The sequence below is a fragment of the Protobothrops mucrosquamatus genome, unplaced genomic scaffold, assembly GCF_001527695.2.
Source record: "Protobothrops mucrosquamatus isolate PMUCROS unplaced genomic scaffold, P.Mucros_1.0 scaffold587, whole genome shotgun sequence".
NCBI classification, from domain to species: domain Eukaryota; kingdom Metazoa; phylum Chordata; class Lepidosauria; order Squamata; family Viperidae; genus Protobothrops; species Protobothrops mucrosquamatus.
Window position 1 is genome coordinate 273,913 of NW_015386887.1, and position 18,709 is coordinate 292,621.

The following is an 18,709-nucleotide window of genomic DNA, read 5'->3' on the forward strand; positions in this document are numbered from 1 at the left end:
TCCTTCCTTCCTTCCTTCCTTCCTTCCTTCCTTCCTTCCTTCCTTCCTTCCTTCCTTCCTTCCTTCCTTCCTCCCCACATGCAATTAACCAAGTTTCTGGCTTGAGTGATCCTGTAGTCTATTCTCTTGAAGTCGAATGATGAAGGAGCCAACTCTAACTGCAGGGGATGTTCAGTCTAATTGGTTCAAGGAATCATCATTGAGATGAGCCCAATTTCTGCATGGGAAATGGAGAGGGGATGAAGAAGAATGGCACAGCACATATCAATCAGAATAGAGCTGGAAGGGACCTCGGAGGTCTTCTAGTCCAACCCCCTGCTCAAGCAGGAGAACCTAGACCATTTCAGATAGGTGGCTATCCAGTCTTTTCTTAAAAAACAAAGTACATCTGTGTTTTAAAAACCACATCAAGAGAAACCATTTGGGGATTGGGGAAAAAAAATGAATTAAAGATGCTGAGAAGCATTTTTAATGTGCCGGGGATTCCCTGTGTCAGTGGCACATGGTCAAGCTCAAAAACAAAACATCTTCTCATAAAATGTGCTGTGTCTCTGTCTCTCACTTTCTCAGTGCGTGTGTGTGTGTATTTGTGTGTACTACTATCTGTGCTGCACAGCTGTAAATTGAAGGGTGTGATAGAAAACATACAGCCCACCCTGCAGAAGCTAGGCCCTTGGCTGCTTCAACAAATGTGTGGATAATAAAATACGGTTCAGAGGGTTTGAGAAAAGCAAGTGTACTACTATCAAGTACGCAATGACACTCTGCGCTTAAAAGGAAAGGAAACCACATGCTATTTGGAGAGGCGAAACCATTTGAAATTGAAACACGGAATCTGTGACCTTTCCGTTGTTGGCTCATGTCAATTCTCTTGGTAGAAGCCGATGTGAATTATATACCATTAAACACATGGAACAATCCAGGTTCCTCAACCCTAGTTCTTTGGGGAGTCACTAAATCTGACCTCAAAATGCCTTCAAAAGCCAAGGAAGGGGATCGCAGGGCTATGAGTTCCAGGTTCCTCAACCATCGTTGTTCAGGAGACCATCTGAATCTAACCTCAACATGCCTTTGAAAAACCTAGGAAGGGGATTACAGGGCTATGAGTTCCAGGTTCCTCAACCCTCGTTGTTCAGGAGACCCCCTAAATCTGACCTCAAAATGCCCTTTAAAAGCCTGGTAAGGGGATTACAGGGCTATGAGTTCCAGGTTCCTCAACCCTCGTTGGTCAGGAGACCTCCTGAATCTGCCTCAAAATACCTGTAAAAGGTTAGGAAAGGGACTGCAGGGCTGTGGAGGTTCCTCAACCCTCGTTGTTCAGGAGACCCCCTGAATCTGACCTCAAAATGCCCTTTAAAAGCCTAGGAAGGGGATTACAGGGCTATGAGTTCCAGGTTCCTCAACCCTCGTTGATCAGGAGACCCCCTGAATTTGACTCAAAATACCTTCAAAAGCCTAGGGATTGCAGGGCTATGAGTTCCAGATTCCTCAACCCTCGTTGTTCAGGAGACCCCCCTGAACCTAGGAAAACCTAGGAAGGAGATTACAGGGCTACGAGTTCCAGGTTCCTCAACCCTTGTTGGTCAGGAGACCTCCTGAATCTGCCTCAAATTACCTATAAAAGGTTAGGAAGGGGATCGCAGTGCTGTGGAGGTTCCTCAACCCTCGTTGTTCAGGAGACACCCCCCCCCCCCGAATCTGACCTCAAAATGCCTTCAAAAGCTTAGGAAGGGGATGGCAGGGCTGTGCGATGCTAAGCAGAATCGTTTCCAGTAGACCTTCACCAGGCCAAGGAAAAGCCGAAGAGCTGGAAGAGGTATCGAGCAGCAGGCAAATCATTTAAGCTTCCTGTCCAGGCTAAGTCCCACTGGGAAACCGCTCGACATGCCTTGGCAAAAGACTGCGAGCTTTTGATGCTGGAATTTGAATAGGATCGTAGATTTATAACCCACTCCAAGCTAGAGACACCAAACGAGGTGATAATATTTCCTCTTTTCGGTTCAAAAGCAAATCTGAGCTGATCTGCAGGAGAAGAGGGGGCCCACCACATCAAGGTAAAAGGTCCTGTTTTCCAAATCTCTGAATAACAGCCACGGAGAAAGGCCCCCCGGGAGCTCTCCAACAGTATCCAGAACAGAAAGACTGTTTCTTTTTGCAAAAAAACAAAAAAGAAGAAGAAGAAGAAAAGTATAATTGCTTCCCAACAGGACTTCAAATGTTAATTTTTACATATGGAAGAAGGAGGAGGCTTCATCGCTAGCTCACCAAGGCTCGGGAGCTTTTAGGAACAGCTTTGGAACACACCTGGAAAGCGACGGCAAATAAATTCATTTTTGTTGGGAAGAGACCACCCAGGTTTATACCGACGAGGAGTCAGAACAATTTAGAGTCAACCTCTCTTTAAAGAAGCGCGAAATATCAGCCAGCAAGAGAATAGCAGGGGGGGGGAGAAATGCAGATTAACATCCAAGGTGGAAATAAACCTAACTATTTGCACGGGATCCTGTCCCCCCCACACATCTCTGTCCTTTGGCTGGGCGTGCAAAGAAGAAACGCAAAAAAACCAACAACAGCAATTGAGCACCGAGAAGCTAGGTCTGAACCGTGAGACATGGCTTCGGATCGCTCCGAAGGAGGCGAGTACATTCAAAGACCTCCCATTAGCCAGATCCAGTTTCAAACCCAAGGTCCAATTTGGGGATGTTGGGCCAAGCCCCACAGCGAGAAGCTGGCAGAGATGGAAAAAGACTTCCTGGAATAAGGGGAGACAAAGCGTTGCTGAAAAACCAAATGGGAATGTTCTGACACAGACAGACAGACTAGGGCTTCTGTACTTCTTTTCTGTCAAGCTAAAGTCCCCATCATCTCACTGGATGGTGAGCTTTCCAAATACAGATTACTGCCAACATGAGAGAAACAGGAGAGAGAAAGAGGGGAAGGAAGAAGGAAGAGGCAAATGTCATATTAAAGTTAAAAAAAAACCCCAAAAAAACACAACATGTTGGATGGTTTGAGCTTGCGAGAGTCAGCTGTTCAAAGGAAACAGGAAATACAGCTTTAAACAACTGCTCTTTTTCCAAACAGAGACCATGTTGTTCTCTTTCAGTTGGGTGGGAATGAACGTGTTTTATCCTCCAAAGGAGAAATCAGTGTGAGTGAGATTCTAATGGTTGGGAGGTGGGTTTCTTGTCCATACATCAGCTGGACAGGGTCTGAATGTCAGAAGGAAGGAAGGAAGGAAGGAAGGAAGGAAGGAAGGAAGGAAGGAAGGAAGGAAGGAAGGAAGGAAGGGAGGAAGGAAGGAAGGAAGGAAGGAAGAGAGCGAGGGAGGGAAGGAGGGAGGGAGGGAGGAAGGAAGGAAGGAAGGAAGGAAGAAGAACTTGGAGGGAGGAAAGGAAGGAAGGGAGGAAGGAAGGAAGAGAGCGAGGGAGGGAAGGAGGGAGGGAGGGAGGAAGGAAGGAGGAAGAACTTGGAGGGAGGAAACGAAGGAGGGACAAAGGAAGGAAGGAAGGAAGGACTGACTCAGAGGGAGGGAGGAGAAAGGAAGGAAAGGGAAGAGAAGGAAGGAAAGAAGGAAGGAAATTCTAAGTCATCCTAAACATAAACACGAAGGAAGGAAAAATAAGTTCTATGGGGACATGGAAAGAACAATTCCAGCATCTTCCTAATCCATGGCCCACCCAGCTCTTTTCTTCTTCTTCTTTTTTTTTGTTCCTTTTCTTTTGTAGCAAATGCAGAATTTAAAACCAGGACCGATTTGTTCCTCTGCACACCACCTTTCCCGCTCAAGACTGATCTCTGTTAAAGATCCACTGAAAAAAACAACAACCAAAGAAAGCATTTTCCACCCGAGAAGAATGAAAAAAAAAACCAGGAAAAAAAACCCCCAACGACAAAGCTCTTTCCTTTCGTTTCTCCCGCTGCTAATTTAAGTCCAAGCTTGGGGGAAAACTGTGCCGGTTGGACGGAGGTCACCGAGAGGGGTCAGAGGAGGTGGAAATAATCTATGGACCCTTCTCCCTTGTGGGTTAAATGGCCCGGGCCTGTTTGTATTCAGCCAGAGCCACATGGCTCCTGCCAACAATGGCAAAAGGTCAACCACCCCTTTCCCTTTTCGTCTTACTCCGGACGATCCCCTTGATCCCCGGCCCTTCTGAAGTTGGCAGCTAATGAGCGAGTAAAAATCCAGCGGGGACTTACTTACCTCTGTTCGGCCGAGCTATAGGTCTGTCCGCTCTGACAGCTGCTGACAGCGATGGGGTCAAAATCCTGGAAGGAGCGCAAGGCCACCCCGGAGATCGCCACATACTGAGATCTGAAGGTGATGAGAATGGCTTGAGTGTGGTAGAAATGCTGGCTAAGGTCATGGACAACCGGGATAATCAAAGGGTTCTTGCGACAGCTCAAGCCGTGCTCCCCTGGAGGAGGGGATGGGGGGCGTGAGGGTTGGAGGTAGAGAGGGGAAAAGGGGAGAAGGGGGAGGGAAGCAGGGTTGGTGGGAAAAAAAGAGAGAGGAAAAAAAAGATGAAAAGGGTCATTAATTGGGCAGAAGAAGCTAAATGGAAAAGATTGTAGAATGGATGGTTTCTTCTGAGGCTTCCAGCCAGTGGCACCATCCAACATAGAGCTAAGAAGAGGTTGAACAATCCCTTATCTGAAATGGTATGGGTTCTCCTGCTTGAGCAGGGGGCTGGACTAGAAGACCTCCAAGGTCCCTTCCAACTGTGTTATTCTGCTATTCTTTTTTTCCTTCCTTCCTTCCTTCCTTCCTTCCTTCCTTCCTTCCTCCCTCCCTCCCTCCCTCCCTCCCTCCCTCCCTCACCACTGGAGGTTTTTAAGAGGAGATACCATTTGTCTGAAATGGTAGAATTTCCTGCTTGAGCAGGGGATTGGACTAGAAGACCTCCAAGGTCCCTTCCAACTCTGTTATTCTGCTATTCTTTTTTCCTTCCTTCCTTCCTTCCTTCCTTCCTTCCTCCCTCGCCTGCTGCTGATTTTTGTCTGTCTATTTTTGTAAATATATATATTCCTGTTCCCTGGCCTATCCCAAGGGGAAGCCCCAAAAAAACCATTTTATTTCATGTTGTGTTATAACCAAGCCAGCATTCTCACCGAGATCGTGACTTTGGTTTTTGGTGTCCACCAGCTGCACAAAAATGGACTCTTGTTTCTGGTCCAGATCCATCTCCAGCCATGTCCCATCTGTTACCAAGTGGATGATCACTGCAGTGGCTACCATGGGTCGGGCATAGAAAGCCTGGGGAGGAGAGAGAATAAGGGCGTGTGGATCGGTTCCTTCTGCTTCTCTTTGGACCTCATTATTTTATCTACTTGCATTGCATATTTACCTTTAGCCAGAAAACTGTGTGAGTGTGGTTGGCAGTGCAGGGATACCACGCATATCGGGCCAGAGCATCGTTGAAATCGTACTCCTTGGTCCGGCACATCTGATGAAAAGAACATAAAGTCCGGTAAACAGTCTGATGTAACATGTGACTGACCAAAATTAAAAGGATGATTTTTAATTATTTTAAGTGAATTAAATCAAATTGTCGGAGCATCCCACAGCTTGTTATCCCGTGGCAAGTTGGCCATGGTGAGCTGTCTTGCAGCGAGTTGACTGTGGTAAGTTGGTCATGGCGAATTGGCCACAGCGAGTTGACCATGTTGAGTTGGCCAAGGCAAGTTGGCCACATTGAGTTGGCCAAAGCGAGTTGGCCATGTTGAGTTGGCCAAGGCAAGTTGGCCATGGTGAATTGACCACAACGAGTTGACCATGTTGAGTTGGCCAAGGCAAGTTGACCATGTTGAGTTGGCCAAGGCGAGTTGGCCATGTTGAGTTGGCCAAGGTGAGTTGGCTGTGTTGAGTTGGCCAAGGCAAGTTGACCATGTTGAGTTGGCCAAGGCAAGTTGGCTGTCGCAAGTTGTCGTAGACCCCATTTAGCACTATTTTGCAAACCCAAGGCATAGAGATATCACACCAAATCAGTTTATTACAGCCACATGGCCAGAAGCAGTAAAATATCCAATTATAGGCTACTTACATACATCTATAAAAATGCACTGAGCATAATCAATGATGAATAAGAACACATATAATACAATTAACTTTGTTTTTAAAAAAATATGAAAAAGATCTAAAAATAATATTTATCTTATTTATGTTTCCAATGAATCTGCTGCACAGAATCTAGCCACCTGTGCCCTAATCACCATCCTTAAACAACCACTGGAGATAAGTAGCGTCAGAACGGCCAGGATATCTATCAATTATTGGGAGGATATAGTTTTTTCAAATATCTCTATAGAAAGAGCATCGAAGGCGTATGTGTCCAATGGGGTCCACCTCTCCTGAGCCACAGAAGCAGAGTCTTTCAATCAACGGTATGGTTTTCATACTTGCCGTGCAAGACGGCCGATGGAAGCGCAGGGCACCATGCGAGCAAAAATGCTTTCCGGTGGTTTGCTGACTCCAACTGGCTAAGATAACTGGTGGGAGTAACAACATATCCAATAGAGTCTTCAAGCTTCCCTTTGTGGAGAACTCCATACATCAGTGGTGGCGAACCTATGGCACGGGTGCCAGAGGCGGCACTCAGAGCCCTCTCTGTGGGCACATGCGCCATTGCCCCAGTCCTAGGCCTTCAGCTGGGTTTTATAAAACATTTTCGCTTTAGGCCTCCGCCGCCGTGTGCAAAAAAGGTCCAATCAGTCAATTTCAACTTCTCACTGGAAAAAAAAAAAGGTCTTGCAAAGTTGGAATTGATTGATTGAACTTTTTAGTCCCACCCAATCTGCCGTTACCACTGCAGCCACGCCCACCCAATGGGCCACACCCAGCCAATTGGCCACACCCACCCAATGGCCACACCCACCCGGCACTCGACGATGCATAAATGGGTTTTGGGTTGCAGTTTGGGCACTCAGTCTCTAAAAGGTTTGCCATCACTGCCCTACATTTTCAAGACACCAGAGGGACCACATCTTCTAGAATCCCTCACTTCTGGGTCTATTGGCATTTCAAAATTGTACCTCAACAAGACCTTGAAGGTGTGAAGATCCCCACCCTTGACCTACAATCCAGACAGCTGCTCCTCAAAACTTTCTGGGAGAAGGAGAAAAATATCTCTGCTTCTAACCATGTGTGTTCTCATATATATATATATATTTAGAGAGAGTTTTAAGACATTTTGTTGCAGAAGGAGAAGTCACCAATCTTGACTTGTTGCAGAAGGAGAAGTCACCAATCTTGACTTGTTGCAGAAGGAGAAGTCACCAATCTTGACTTGTTGCAGAAGGAGAAGTCACCAATCTTGACTTGTTGCAGAAGGAGAAGTCACCAATCTTGACTTCCAGGCTAAGATGGGTGGAGGGATCTTGGCATTTAGGGAAGAAAAGCACCATCCTCCGGGTATCCCTTGCTCCAGCAACAGCAATGCAAGTTTCATTAATTTGCTGGTCTGCCTTCATCCCCCCTCCCCAAATAAATTAAAAATAAATAAATCAGCCCTCTGAAAAAATGGCCGTTCATTAGCTCTAGTGACAAGACTGTCCTGGAATCAGGAACAACGGAAAGATTTTGAAGGGAACGTTGGGAACTTCCACGGTGGCAAACGCAGGAAAGGAATTCCATAGGACCTCAAGTAAGAACATCCACACAGAATAAAATACAATAAAATAAAAAATTCAAGTATTCAGAGAACGGAGCCAAAAGTGAAGTCATGATTTCTCTCATTTAAATCCCAAAAAGCAGAGAGAGAGAGAGAGAGAGAGAGAGAGAGAGAGAGAGAGAGAGAGAGAGAGAGAGAGAGAGAGAGAGAGAGAGGGAGAAAAGGNGGGAGGGAGGGAGGGAGAGAGGGAGGGGAAGGAGGGAGGGAGGAAGAAGGAAGGAGGGAGGGAGGAAGAACTTGAAGGGAGGAAAGGAAGGAAGGAAGGAAAGAAGGAAAGAAAGAAGGGAGGGAGGAAGAACTTGGAGGGAGGGAGGGAGAAGGAGGGAGGAAGGAAGAAGGAAGGAAGGAAGGAAGGAGGGAGGAAGAACTTGGAGGGAGGGAAGGAAGGAGGGACGAAGGAAGGAAGGAAGGACTGACTCAGAGGGAGGGAGGAAAAAGGAAGTAAAGGGAAGAGAAGGAAGGAAGGAAGGAAGGAAAGAAAGAAGAGAAGGAGGGAGGGAGGGAGGAGAAGGAGAGAGGGAGGGAGGGAGGCAGAAGGGAGGAAGGGAGGGAGAAAGGAAGAACTTGGAGGGAGGAAAGGAAGGAAGGAAGGAAGGAAGGGAAGAAGGAAGGAAGGAAGGAAGGAAGGAAGGAAGAGAGCGAGGGAGGGAGGGAGGAAGGGAGGAAGAACTTGGAGTAGGAAAGGAAGGAGGGACAAAGGAAGGAAGGAAGGACTGACTCAGAGGGAGGGAGGAGAAAGGAAGGAAAGGGAAGAGAAGGAAGGAAAGAAGGAAGGAAATTCTAAGTCATCCTAAACATAAACACGAAAGAAGAAAAATAAGTTCTATGGGGACATGGAAAGAACAATTCCAGCATCTTCCTAATCCATGGCCCACCCAGCTGTTTTTTCTTCTTTTTTTTTTTGTTCCTTTTCTTTTGTAGTAAATGCAGAATTTAAAGCCAGGACTAAACAGCTCAAGACTGACCTGTTAAAGATCCACTGAAAAAAACAACAACCAAAGAAAGCATTTTCCTCCCGAGAAGAATGAAAAAAAAAAAAACAAAAAAAAAAAACCCAACGACAAAGCTCTTTCCTTTCGTTTCTCCCGCTGCTAATTTAAGTCCAAGCTTGGGGAAAACTGTGCCGGTTGGACTGAGGTCACTGAGAGGGGTCAGAGGAGGTGGAAATAATCTATGGACCCTTCTCCCTTGTGGGTTAAATGGCCCGGGCCTGTTTGTATTCAGCCAGAGCCACATGGCTCCTGCCAACAATGGCAAAAGGTCAACCACCCCTTTCCCTTTTCGTCTTACTCCGGACGATCCCCTTGATCCCCGGCCCTTCTGAAGTTGGCAGCTAATGAGCGAGTAAAAAGCCAGCCGGGACGTACTTACTTACCTCTGTTCAGCCGAGCTATAGGTCTGTCCGCTCTGACAGCTGCTGACAGCGATGGGGTCAAAATCCTGGAAGGAGCGCAAGGCCACCCCGGAGATCGCCACATACTGAGATCTGAAGGTGATGAGAATGGCTTGAGTGTGGTAGAAATGCTGGCTAAGGTCATGGACAACCGGGATAATCAAAGGGTTCTTGCGACAGCTCAAGCCGTGCTCCCCTGGAGGGGGGGATGGGGGGGGGGGAGGGTTGGAGGTAGAGAGGGGAAAAGGGGAGAAGGGGGAGGGAAGCAGGGTTGGTGGGAAAAAAAGAGAGAGAGGGAAAAAAAAGATGAAAAGGGTCATTAATTGGGCAGAGGAAGCTAAATGGAAAAGCAGTAGCAAAACCCCGAGATTGTAGAATGGATGGTTTCTTCTGAGGCTTCCAGCCAGTGGCACCATCCAACGTAGAGCTAAGAAGAGGTTGAACAAATCCCTTATCTGAAATGGTATGGGTTTTCTCCTGCTTGAGCAGGGGGATGGACTAGAAGACCTCCAAGATCCCTTCCAACTGTGTTATTCTGCTATTCTTTTTTTCCCTTCCTTCCTTCCTTCCTTCCTTCCTTCCTTCCTTCCTTCCTTCCTTCCTTCCTTCCTTCCTCCCTCCCTCATCACTGGAGGTTTTTTTTTTTTCCCAAAGAAATTTTATTATTTTCCATCATAAAAAAACAATCAAAAGCATAATAAACACAGTAACAAGTAAAAACCCCCCACCCACCCCCCAGACTTCCCAAACCTAATCCCAGGATAATATTCATATATAAGTAAACAAATACTAATATCCCTAACTCCACGAAGTATCTTAATCTACAAAAAGGGATAGAAAGAATAAACAAAATAGAAAAAAATCTAAAAACCTAAGTTATATTCTACCACTCTATGCTTCCTTTGAATATAAACAATCCATCTTTTCCATATTGATAAAAATTGTTCATTTGAATGATTCTTCAGATAAGCCGAAATCTTTGCCATTTCAGCAAGATACGAAACTTTCAATCTCCAGTCCTCCATTGTAGGCAGAATTGGGCTCTTCCAATTTTGGGCTATCAACAAACGGGCAGCAGTTAGACAATAAAGCATCAAATTTGTTTCTTTTACATCTAAATCTTGCACAATACCTAAAAGAAACAACTGTGGAAGAAAAATAATCCTTTTTTAAAAAATTTGCTGTAAGTTCCACCACAATTGTATCCAGAAGGCCTTAATAACCTTACAAGTCCACCACATATGAAAAAAAGTTGCATCTGGATGGAGATACCATTTGAGCAGGGGGTTGGACTAGAAGACCTCCAAGGTCCCTTCCAACTCTGTTATTCTGCTATTCTTTTTTTTCCTTCCTTCCTTCCTTCCTTCCTTCCTTCCTTCCTTCCTTCCTTCCTTCCTTCCTTCCTTCCTTCCTTCCTTCCTTCCTTCCTCGCCTACTGCTGATTTTTGTCTGTCTATTTTTGTAAATATATATATATTCCTGTTCCCTGGCCTATCCCAAGGGGAAGCCCCCCCAAAAAAACATTTTATTTCATGTTGTGTTATAACCAAGCCAGCATTCTCACCGAGATCGTGACTTTGGTTTTTGGTGTCCACCAGCTGCACAAAAATGGACTCTTGTTTCTGGTCCAGATCCATCTCCAGCCATGTCCCATCTGTTACCAAGTGGATGATCACTGCAGTGGCTACCATGGGTCGGGCATAGAAAGCCTGGGGAGGAGAGAGAATAAGGGCATGTGGATCGGTTCCTTCTGCTTCTCTTTGGACCTCATTATTTTATCTACTTGCATTGCATATTTACCTTTAGCCAGAAAACTGTGTGAGTGTGATTGGCAGTGCAGGGATACCATGCATATCGGGCCAGAGCATCGTTGAAATCGTACTCCTTGGTCCGGCACATCTGATGAAAAGAACATAAAGTCCGGTAAACAGTCTGATGTAACATGTGACTGACCAAAATTAAAAGGATGATTTTTAATTATTTTAAGTGAATTAAATCAAATTGTCGGAGCGTCCCACAGCTTGTTATCCCATGGCAAGTTGGCCATGGTGAGCTGTCTTGCAGCAAGTTGACTGTGGTAAGTTGGTCATGGCGAATTGGCCACAGCGAGTTGACCATGTTGAGTTGGCCAAGGCAAGTTGGCCATGTTGAGTTGGCCAAAGCGAGTTGGCCATGTTGAGTTGGCCAAGGCAAGTTGGCCATGGCGAATTGACCACAACGAGTTGACCATGTTGAGTTGGCCAAGGTGAGTTGGCCATGTTGAGTTGGCCAAGGTGAGTTGGCTGTGTTGAGTTGGCCAAGGCAAGTTGACCATGTTGAGTTGGCCAAGGCAAGTTGGCTGTCACACATTGTCGTAGACCCCATTTAGCACTATTTTGCAAACCCAAGGCATAAAAATATCAAACCAAATCAGTTTATTACAGCCACATGGCCAGAAGCAGTAAAATATCCAATTATAGGCTACTTACATACATACATCTATAAAAATGCACTGAGCATAATCAATGATGAATAAGAACACATATAATACAATTAACTTTGCTTTTAAAAAAATATGAAAAAGATCTAAAAATAATATTTATCTTATTTATGTTTCCAATGAATCTGCTGCACAGAATCTAGCCACCTGTGCCGTAATCACTGTCCTTAAACAACCCACTGGAGATAAGTAGCGTCAGAATGGCCAGAATATCTATCAATTATTGGGAGGATATAGTTTTTTCGAATATCTCTATAGAAAGAGCATCGAAGGAGTATGTGTCCAATGGTGTCCACCTCTCCTGAGCCACAGAAGCAAAGTCTTTCAATCAACGGTATGGTTTTCATACTTGCCGTGCAAGACGGCCAATGGAAGCGCAGGGCACCATGCGAGCAAAAATGCTTTCCGGTGGTTTGCTGACTCCAACTGGCTAAGATAACTGGTGGGAGTAACAACATATCCAATAGAGTCTTCAAGCTTCCCTTTGTGGAGAACTCCCTACATCAGTGGTGGCGAACCTATGGCACGGGTGCCAGAGGCGGCACTCAGAGCCCTCTCTGTGGGCACATGCGCCATTGCCCCAGTCCTAGGCCTTCAGCTGGGTTTTATAAAACATTTTCGCTTTAGGCCTCCGCCGCCGTGTGCAAAAAAGGTCCAATCAGTCAATTTCAACTTCTCACTGGAAAAAAAAAAGGTCTTGCAAAGTTGGAATTGATTGATTGAACTTTTTAGTCCCACCCAATCTGCCGTTACCACTGCAGCCACGCCCACCCAATGGGCCACACCCAGCCAATTGGCCACACCCAGCCAATGGCCACACCCACCCGGCACTCGACGATGCATAAATGGGTTTTGGGTTGCAGTTTGGGCACTCAGTCTCTAAAAGGTTTGCCATCACTGCCCTACATTTTCAAGACACCAGAGGGACCACATCTTCTAGAATCCCTCACTTCTGGGTCTATTGGCATTTCAAAATTGTATCTCAACAAGACCTTGAAGGTGTGAAGAGCCCCACCCTTGACCTACAATCCAGACAGCTGCTCCTCAAAACTTTCTGGGAGAAGGAGAAAAATATCTCTGCTTCTAACCATGTGTGTTCTCATATATATATATATTTAGAGAGAGTTTTAAGACATTTTGTTGCAGAAGGAGAAGTCACCAATCTTGACTTGTTGCAGAAGGAGAAGTCATCAATCTTGACTTGTTGCAGAAGGAGAAGTCACCAATCTTGACTTGTTGCAGAAGGAGAAGTCACCAATCTTGACTTGTTGCAGAAGGAGAAGTCACCAATCTTGACTTGTTGCAGAAGGAGAAGTCACCAATCTTGACTTGTTGCAGAAGGAGAAGTCACCAATCTTGACTTCCAGGCTAAGATGGGTGGAGGGATCTTGGCATTTAGGGAAGAAAAGCACCATCCTCCGGGTATCCCTTGCTCCAGCAACAGCAATGCAAGTTTCATTAATTTGCTGGTCTGTCTTCATCCCCCCTCCCCAAATAAATTAAAAATAAATAAACCAGCCCTCTGAAAAAATGGCCATTCATTAGCTCCAGTGACAAGACTGTCCTGGAATCAGGAACAACGGAAAGATTTTGAAGGGAACGTTGGGAACTTCCACGGTGGCAAACGCGGAAAAGGGATTCCATAGGACCTCAAGTAAGAACATCCACACAGAATAAAATGCAATAAAATAAAAAATTCAAGTATTCAGAGAACGGAGCCAAAAGTGAAGTCATGATTTCTCTCATTTAAATCCCAAAAAGCAGAGAGAGAGAGAGAGAGAGAGAGAGAGAGAGAGAGAGAGAGAGAGAGAGAGGGAGAGAGAGAGGAGGAGAGAGAGAGAGAGAGAGAGAGAGAGAGAGAGAGAGAGAGNTTCCTTCCTTCCTTCCTTCCTTCCTTCCTTCCTTCCTTCCTTCCTTCCTTCCTTCTTCCTTTCTTCCACAGGTTGAGAATTACTGCTCTGTCTATCTCTCTGTTTATCCATCCATCCATCCATCCATCCATCCATCCATCATCTCATTTATGTCCATTGTTCCACACAACATTTATGATCAATCACACATTGGAAAATGCCAAACTAGACCTCCTCAGCCAGAATACCTTTAACTTGTCATAACATCTGTCAGTCAAGTGATCAGTCAAATATAAGCTCAAGAAGTTTTATACCCAACAATCTCCACGTGTTGAATGGATTCAATTTTCAAAACAACTTGACCGTTCCCGTTCATTAAATTTTCCCAATGGAATTAATACTCCCAAACAGATCAGGCTTTCTTTGTGTTGTTTGTTCATTTGCCGCCTTTAATTCAGCTAGTTTCAAGGAAATGTAAATTTTAGAAGCAAATCACACCATTTTTTTTCAGCTCTGGCCCCTATTACATTTTAAAGTGGCCCAGTTTGCTGTGTCCCAAATTCTAAAGTCCGTTACCCACTTCGGTGCTCCAATATTTGAGGGGCTGCCACAAGGAAGAGGGGGGTCCCCAGTCTATTTTCCAAAACGCCTGAAGGCAGGACAAGAAACAACCGATTGGAAACTAAGCAAGGAGAGACGCAACCTAGAAATCTCCTGACAGTGAGAATAATAATAATAAATAATAAAGAATAAATAGACAGTGAGAACAACTTGCCTCCAGAATATGTGGGTGCTCCAACACTGGAGGTTTTTAAGAAGAGATTGGACAGCCGTTTGTCCATAATGGTCTAGGGTCTCCTGCTTAAGCAGGGGGTTGGACTAGAAGACCTCCAAGGTCCCTTCCAACTCTGTTATTCTGTTTTTTGTTTCTGCTCGCAGATGAACTGAATGCCTCTGCATTTTGCTTCCTGGCATCTCCTCTGAAAGCTGTTTTCAATTAGCTATCCTGAGCGCTTCTGCCTTTGAGTGTGCTCGAAATCCAGTTTTGTCCCTTCCACCCACACACACATAGTAGAGAAAGCAAGAGAAAGAGCAAAGGAGGATTGAGATTTGGGTCTTTCCCCTGGGATGCGGTGAGATTTCCCTGTGACTCATGGAGTCCGGTTTTTGCCAACAAGGCCAACATGTTTCTCCTCACCACTGACTCCCCCAAGGCTGCCAAACTCTGGAGTTTTCTCCTGGAGTCCTAAGTCCCAGAAATTTCTTTAGGAGGCCAGGGGAGAAGTAATGTAGCAGTCATGCATAGAAAATATCCATGTCAGCCCCTGAAACCTGCCTCTCCAAACCTCGGTACAGCAGTTTGTGAAACCAGCCATGCTTTGGATCTGTTGCTTTTCTGCAATGGCAACAGCCATAGCAACCGCACTTATATACCACTTCACAGTGCTTTACAGCCCTCTCTAAGCGGTTTACAGAGTCAGCATGTTGCCCCCAACAATCTGGGTCCTCATTTTACCGACCTCGGAAGGATGGAAGGCTGAGTCAGTCTTGACACAGTGAGGACCGAACTGCTGACAGTGGGCAGAATTAACCCGCAATACTGCATTTTAACTACTGTGCCGCCACGGCAGATGGATGGATGGATGGATGGATGGATGGATGGATGGATGGATGGATAGATAGATAGATAGATAGATAGATAGATAGATAGATAGATAGATAGATAGATAGATAGATAGATAGATAGATAGATAGATAGATAGATAGATAGATAGATAGACGGACGGACGGACGGACGGACGGACGGACGGACAGACAGACAGACAGACATAAAGATAGATGATAGATGGACAGACAGATGATAGATAGATAGATAGATAGATAGATAGACAGACAGACAGACAGACAGACAGACAGACAGACAGACAGACAGATAGATGATAGATGGACAGACAGATGATAGATAGATAGATAGATAGATAGATAGATAGATAGATAGATAGATAGATAGATAGATAGATAGATAGATAGATAGATAGATGGATGGATGGATAGATAAAGAGGCAGACAGACAGAGACATAAAGACAGATGATAGACAGACAGATAGACATAAAAACAGATAGATAGATAGATAGATAGATAGATAGATAGATAGATAGATAGATAGATAGAGACAGACAGACAGACAGACAGACAGACAGACAGACAGACAGACAGACAGACAGATGATAAAGAGTGATAGAGATAGCAATAGCAATTAGACTTAGACTTATATACCACTTCACAGTGCTTTACAGCCTTTTCTAAGTGGCTTACGGAATCAGCATCTTGACCCCCAAAATCTGGGACCTCATTTTACCGACCTCGGAAGGATGTAAAGCTGATTCAGTCTTGAGCTGTTGAGGATCGAACTGCTGGCCATTGGCAGTAAGCAGACTTAGTCTGCAATACTTCATTCTAACCATTGCGCCACCATGGCTCATGCAAGGTGGAAACATAGATAGCGAGGGCCGTTGGGTTCTTCAGTTCTGATTCATATGAGCCATCATAGTTGAGAGAACAAGATGGCTTCAGTCCGCTTGCTCGGAAAGGCTATTTCCCCAGCCTCATGAAACAATGCCAACAAGTATGAAAGTCACCCATTAAGACAACAATTCCGAATTCCCTATTTTCTAAGGACAGGGAAGGCTATGTAGAGCCACACAGATCACATACAGCCCTGGCTTTGGTTGAGTAATCTTACGTCCAAGAACCATTTGGCTATGTGGCAGTTCTGTTGTCTTAGCCCATGAGTGGGAAAGCTTATGGCCCTTCTCCAGACGTCATGGAACTCCAGTTCCCGTAACTCTTGTTAATGCATATTTTGAGAACTGTTGGCTTTCTGCTCCAGGTTACACCTCAAGCCTTCTATTTCTCTTCATTGTACTGTCATAGACCACCCACACTCCCACGAGATTCGATGGTTAAGAAACTAAAACAGGAAGCCAAGAAGGAAGGGAGGGAAAGAACATACATTTTTTACTAGAGGGGCAGAAAATAATGTTCCATTGCTACCACTGATAATATCACCTAGTTGGATGATGAGATGTCTGCAAGAAAACCACCAAGCCCAGAGAGTGCCAAGGACCTTACGGTCCTTCTCCTACTACTACTACACAAACCCCACTCTCTTCTAGCACTAATGATGTTACCTAGTTGGGTAATGAAATGTCTGCAAGAAAACCACCAAGCTCAGAGAGTACCAAGGATCCCACAGTCGTCGTCGTCGTCGTCCTCCTCCTCCTCCTCCTCCTCCTCCTCCTCCTCCTCCTCTTCTTCTTCTTCTTCTTCTTCTTCTTCTTCTTCTTCTTCTTCTTCTTCTTCTTCTTCTTCTTCTTCTTCTTCTTCTTCTTCTTCTTCTTCTTCTTCTTCTTCTTCTTCTTCTTCTTCTTCTTCTTCCTCCTCCTTCTCCTCCTCCTCCTCCCCCCAGCAAACCCCATTCCCTTCTAGCACTGATGATGTTACCTAGTTGGGTAATGAAATGTCTGCAAGAAAACCACCAAGCTCAGAGATACGGAGGATCCCACAGTCCTCTTCCTCCTCCTCTTCCTCCTCCTCCCATCTCCCCTCCTCCTCCTCCACAAGCCCCACTCCCTTCTAGCACTGATGATGTTACCTAGTTGAGTAATGAAACGTCTGCAAGAAAACCATCAAGTTCAGAGAGCACCAAGGATCCCACATTTAATATTGTCCTTGCCCAGAATGTAAAAGAGAGATTGATACAGCATAGGAGAGGCAGGCCCTTCACCCCATCAAATGATGCTGGATTTCAAGCCCAGTATTATTACAGTAATAAGCCACCATCCTGGCTATTGGGATGATGAAAGTGAGCTACCACAACTTTGCACTCAAAGGACCCTTAGCCTAACCCCCCCCCCCCAAAGCCACACTTCTAACCCTGTCACAGAGACCTGAGATGACACTTGGCAAACCACAAGACTTGATGAGCACAGAATGTCAACTGGAGAGAATGCATTGACCCCAACGTGCAAGGACAATTTTGCAATCCAGGGCTATATTTATCTACCGCGTTTAGAAGATTGTGGTTTACTTAAGGCTGGGCACTTTGGGGGAGATGCCTCTGTTGCACTCCCCCAAAACCACAATACAGCAATTGTGTGTCATCTGTTCCTTCTTCCTGCTCAAGGTCAGCTCGGTGGGGACCTCTGTTGCGAACGAAGTGCAAATAATGGCTGCCTGCCTTGCACTTGGAAAAGCGGATAGACGGTGTCCGTCTCCAACTGTAAATCAATAGGTGCCAGCTATGCTGCAGAGGGGGGGGGGCTTTGAATAGGAGGACAAAGCTTGAAAGAAAAAAGGGGGCCTTCTACTCTACTAAAGCAGAGCTAGATGTCAAGCTCCAGTGAAATACAACTGCACTGGAGGACTTGGCAGCAGCAGATAATCAAGAAAGGACTTGACAGTAAATCATGAAGGGGATAAATCCTTGCCCTTTTCGAAATTCACCCCAATACTCTTCGGGCTTCTAAGCCAGCTTCATCCTTTCCTCATTAGCTCTGCTGCTTATTTGATTGGTGCCCTATCGACATGAAGAGAGAGAGATACAGGCTGCATCTACAGCAGGGGTCCCCAACCCCCGGGCCGTGGACCGGTACCGGGCTGCGGCCTGCCAGCAACCGGTCTGCGCAAACAAGCAAAGCCCCGTCCGTGGGATGCAGGCAGCACACAAAACCACGCACTCTCCGGTCCGCGGAAAAACCTCTCTCCACGGAACTGGTGATCCCTGGTGCCCAAAAGGTTGGGGACCTCTGATTTACAGGGCCTTCCAGTTTGAAAGCCGTTTTCTTCTCAGCTCCTCAAACATCTGGAAGAGCTTTTCAAAACCTACTCAGAAGATAAGAACTTTCTCCAGAGAAAGCCAGCAAAGGAACCTGCCAACCTTTTACCATGGACAGTTCCTATTTCCAATCTCTGAGAAATCCTCCCTTTCTGATAGCACTTAGCGTTATAGTTTTATTTCGTGTGCCCTTAAATCGAAGCATAATTTCAGACCTATTTGTTATTAGGGCTGAAGGTGACGGACTGGCCCAAAGTCACCAAATGAGCTTCTGGTGAATGAGGCTAGTCTAGAAATTGGGTCTCCCTGTTCCTAGCTGAACATTTAACCACGAGGTTGCTAGTAGTTCCTAGGTGAACACTAGTAACTACTCATGATACTGTAGCCCTGTACTGTTATTCTTCCAAACTTAATTCTATGGATTGTGTTGGAGACCTTTAAGAGCAAGAGAAAGAAGTAGTGTATGAACATTTTCCAAA

At 45.5% G+C, this 18,709-nt stretch overlaps 1 protein-coding gene across 1 annotated transcript in view; it reads right to left on the reverse strand.

Moving 5' to 3' along the window:
* PAPPA (pappalysin 1) overlaps positions 1–18,709 on the reverse strand; it is an 82,574-nt gene that overhangs the window by 35,714 nt on the left and 28,151 nt on the right. Inside the window, exons 3-5 of the mRNA XM_015817425.1 lie at positions 10,864–10,962; positions 10,628–10,772; positions 9,046–9,259 (exon numbers count right to left, since the gene is read on the reverse strand). Of these exons, the coding sequence (XP_015672911.1) occupies positions 9,046–9,259; positions 10,628–10,772; positions 10,864–10,962 (458 nt within the window). The remainder of the gene's footprint in view (positions 1–9,045; positions 9,260–10,627; positions 10,773–10,863; positions 10,963–18,709) is intronic.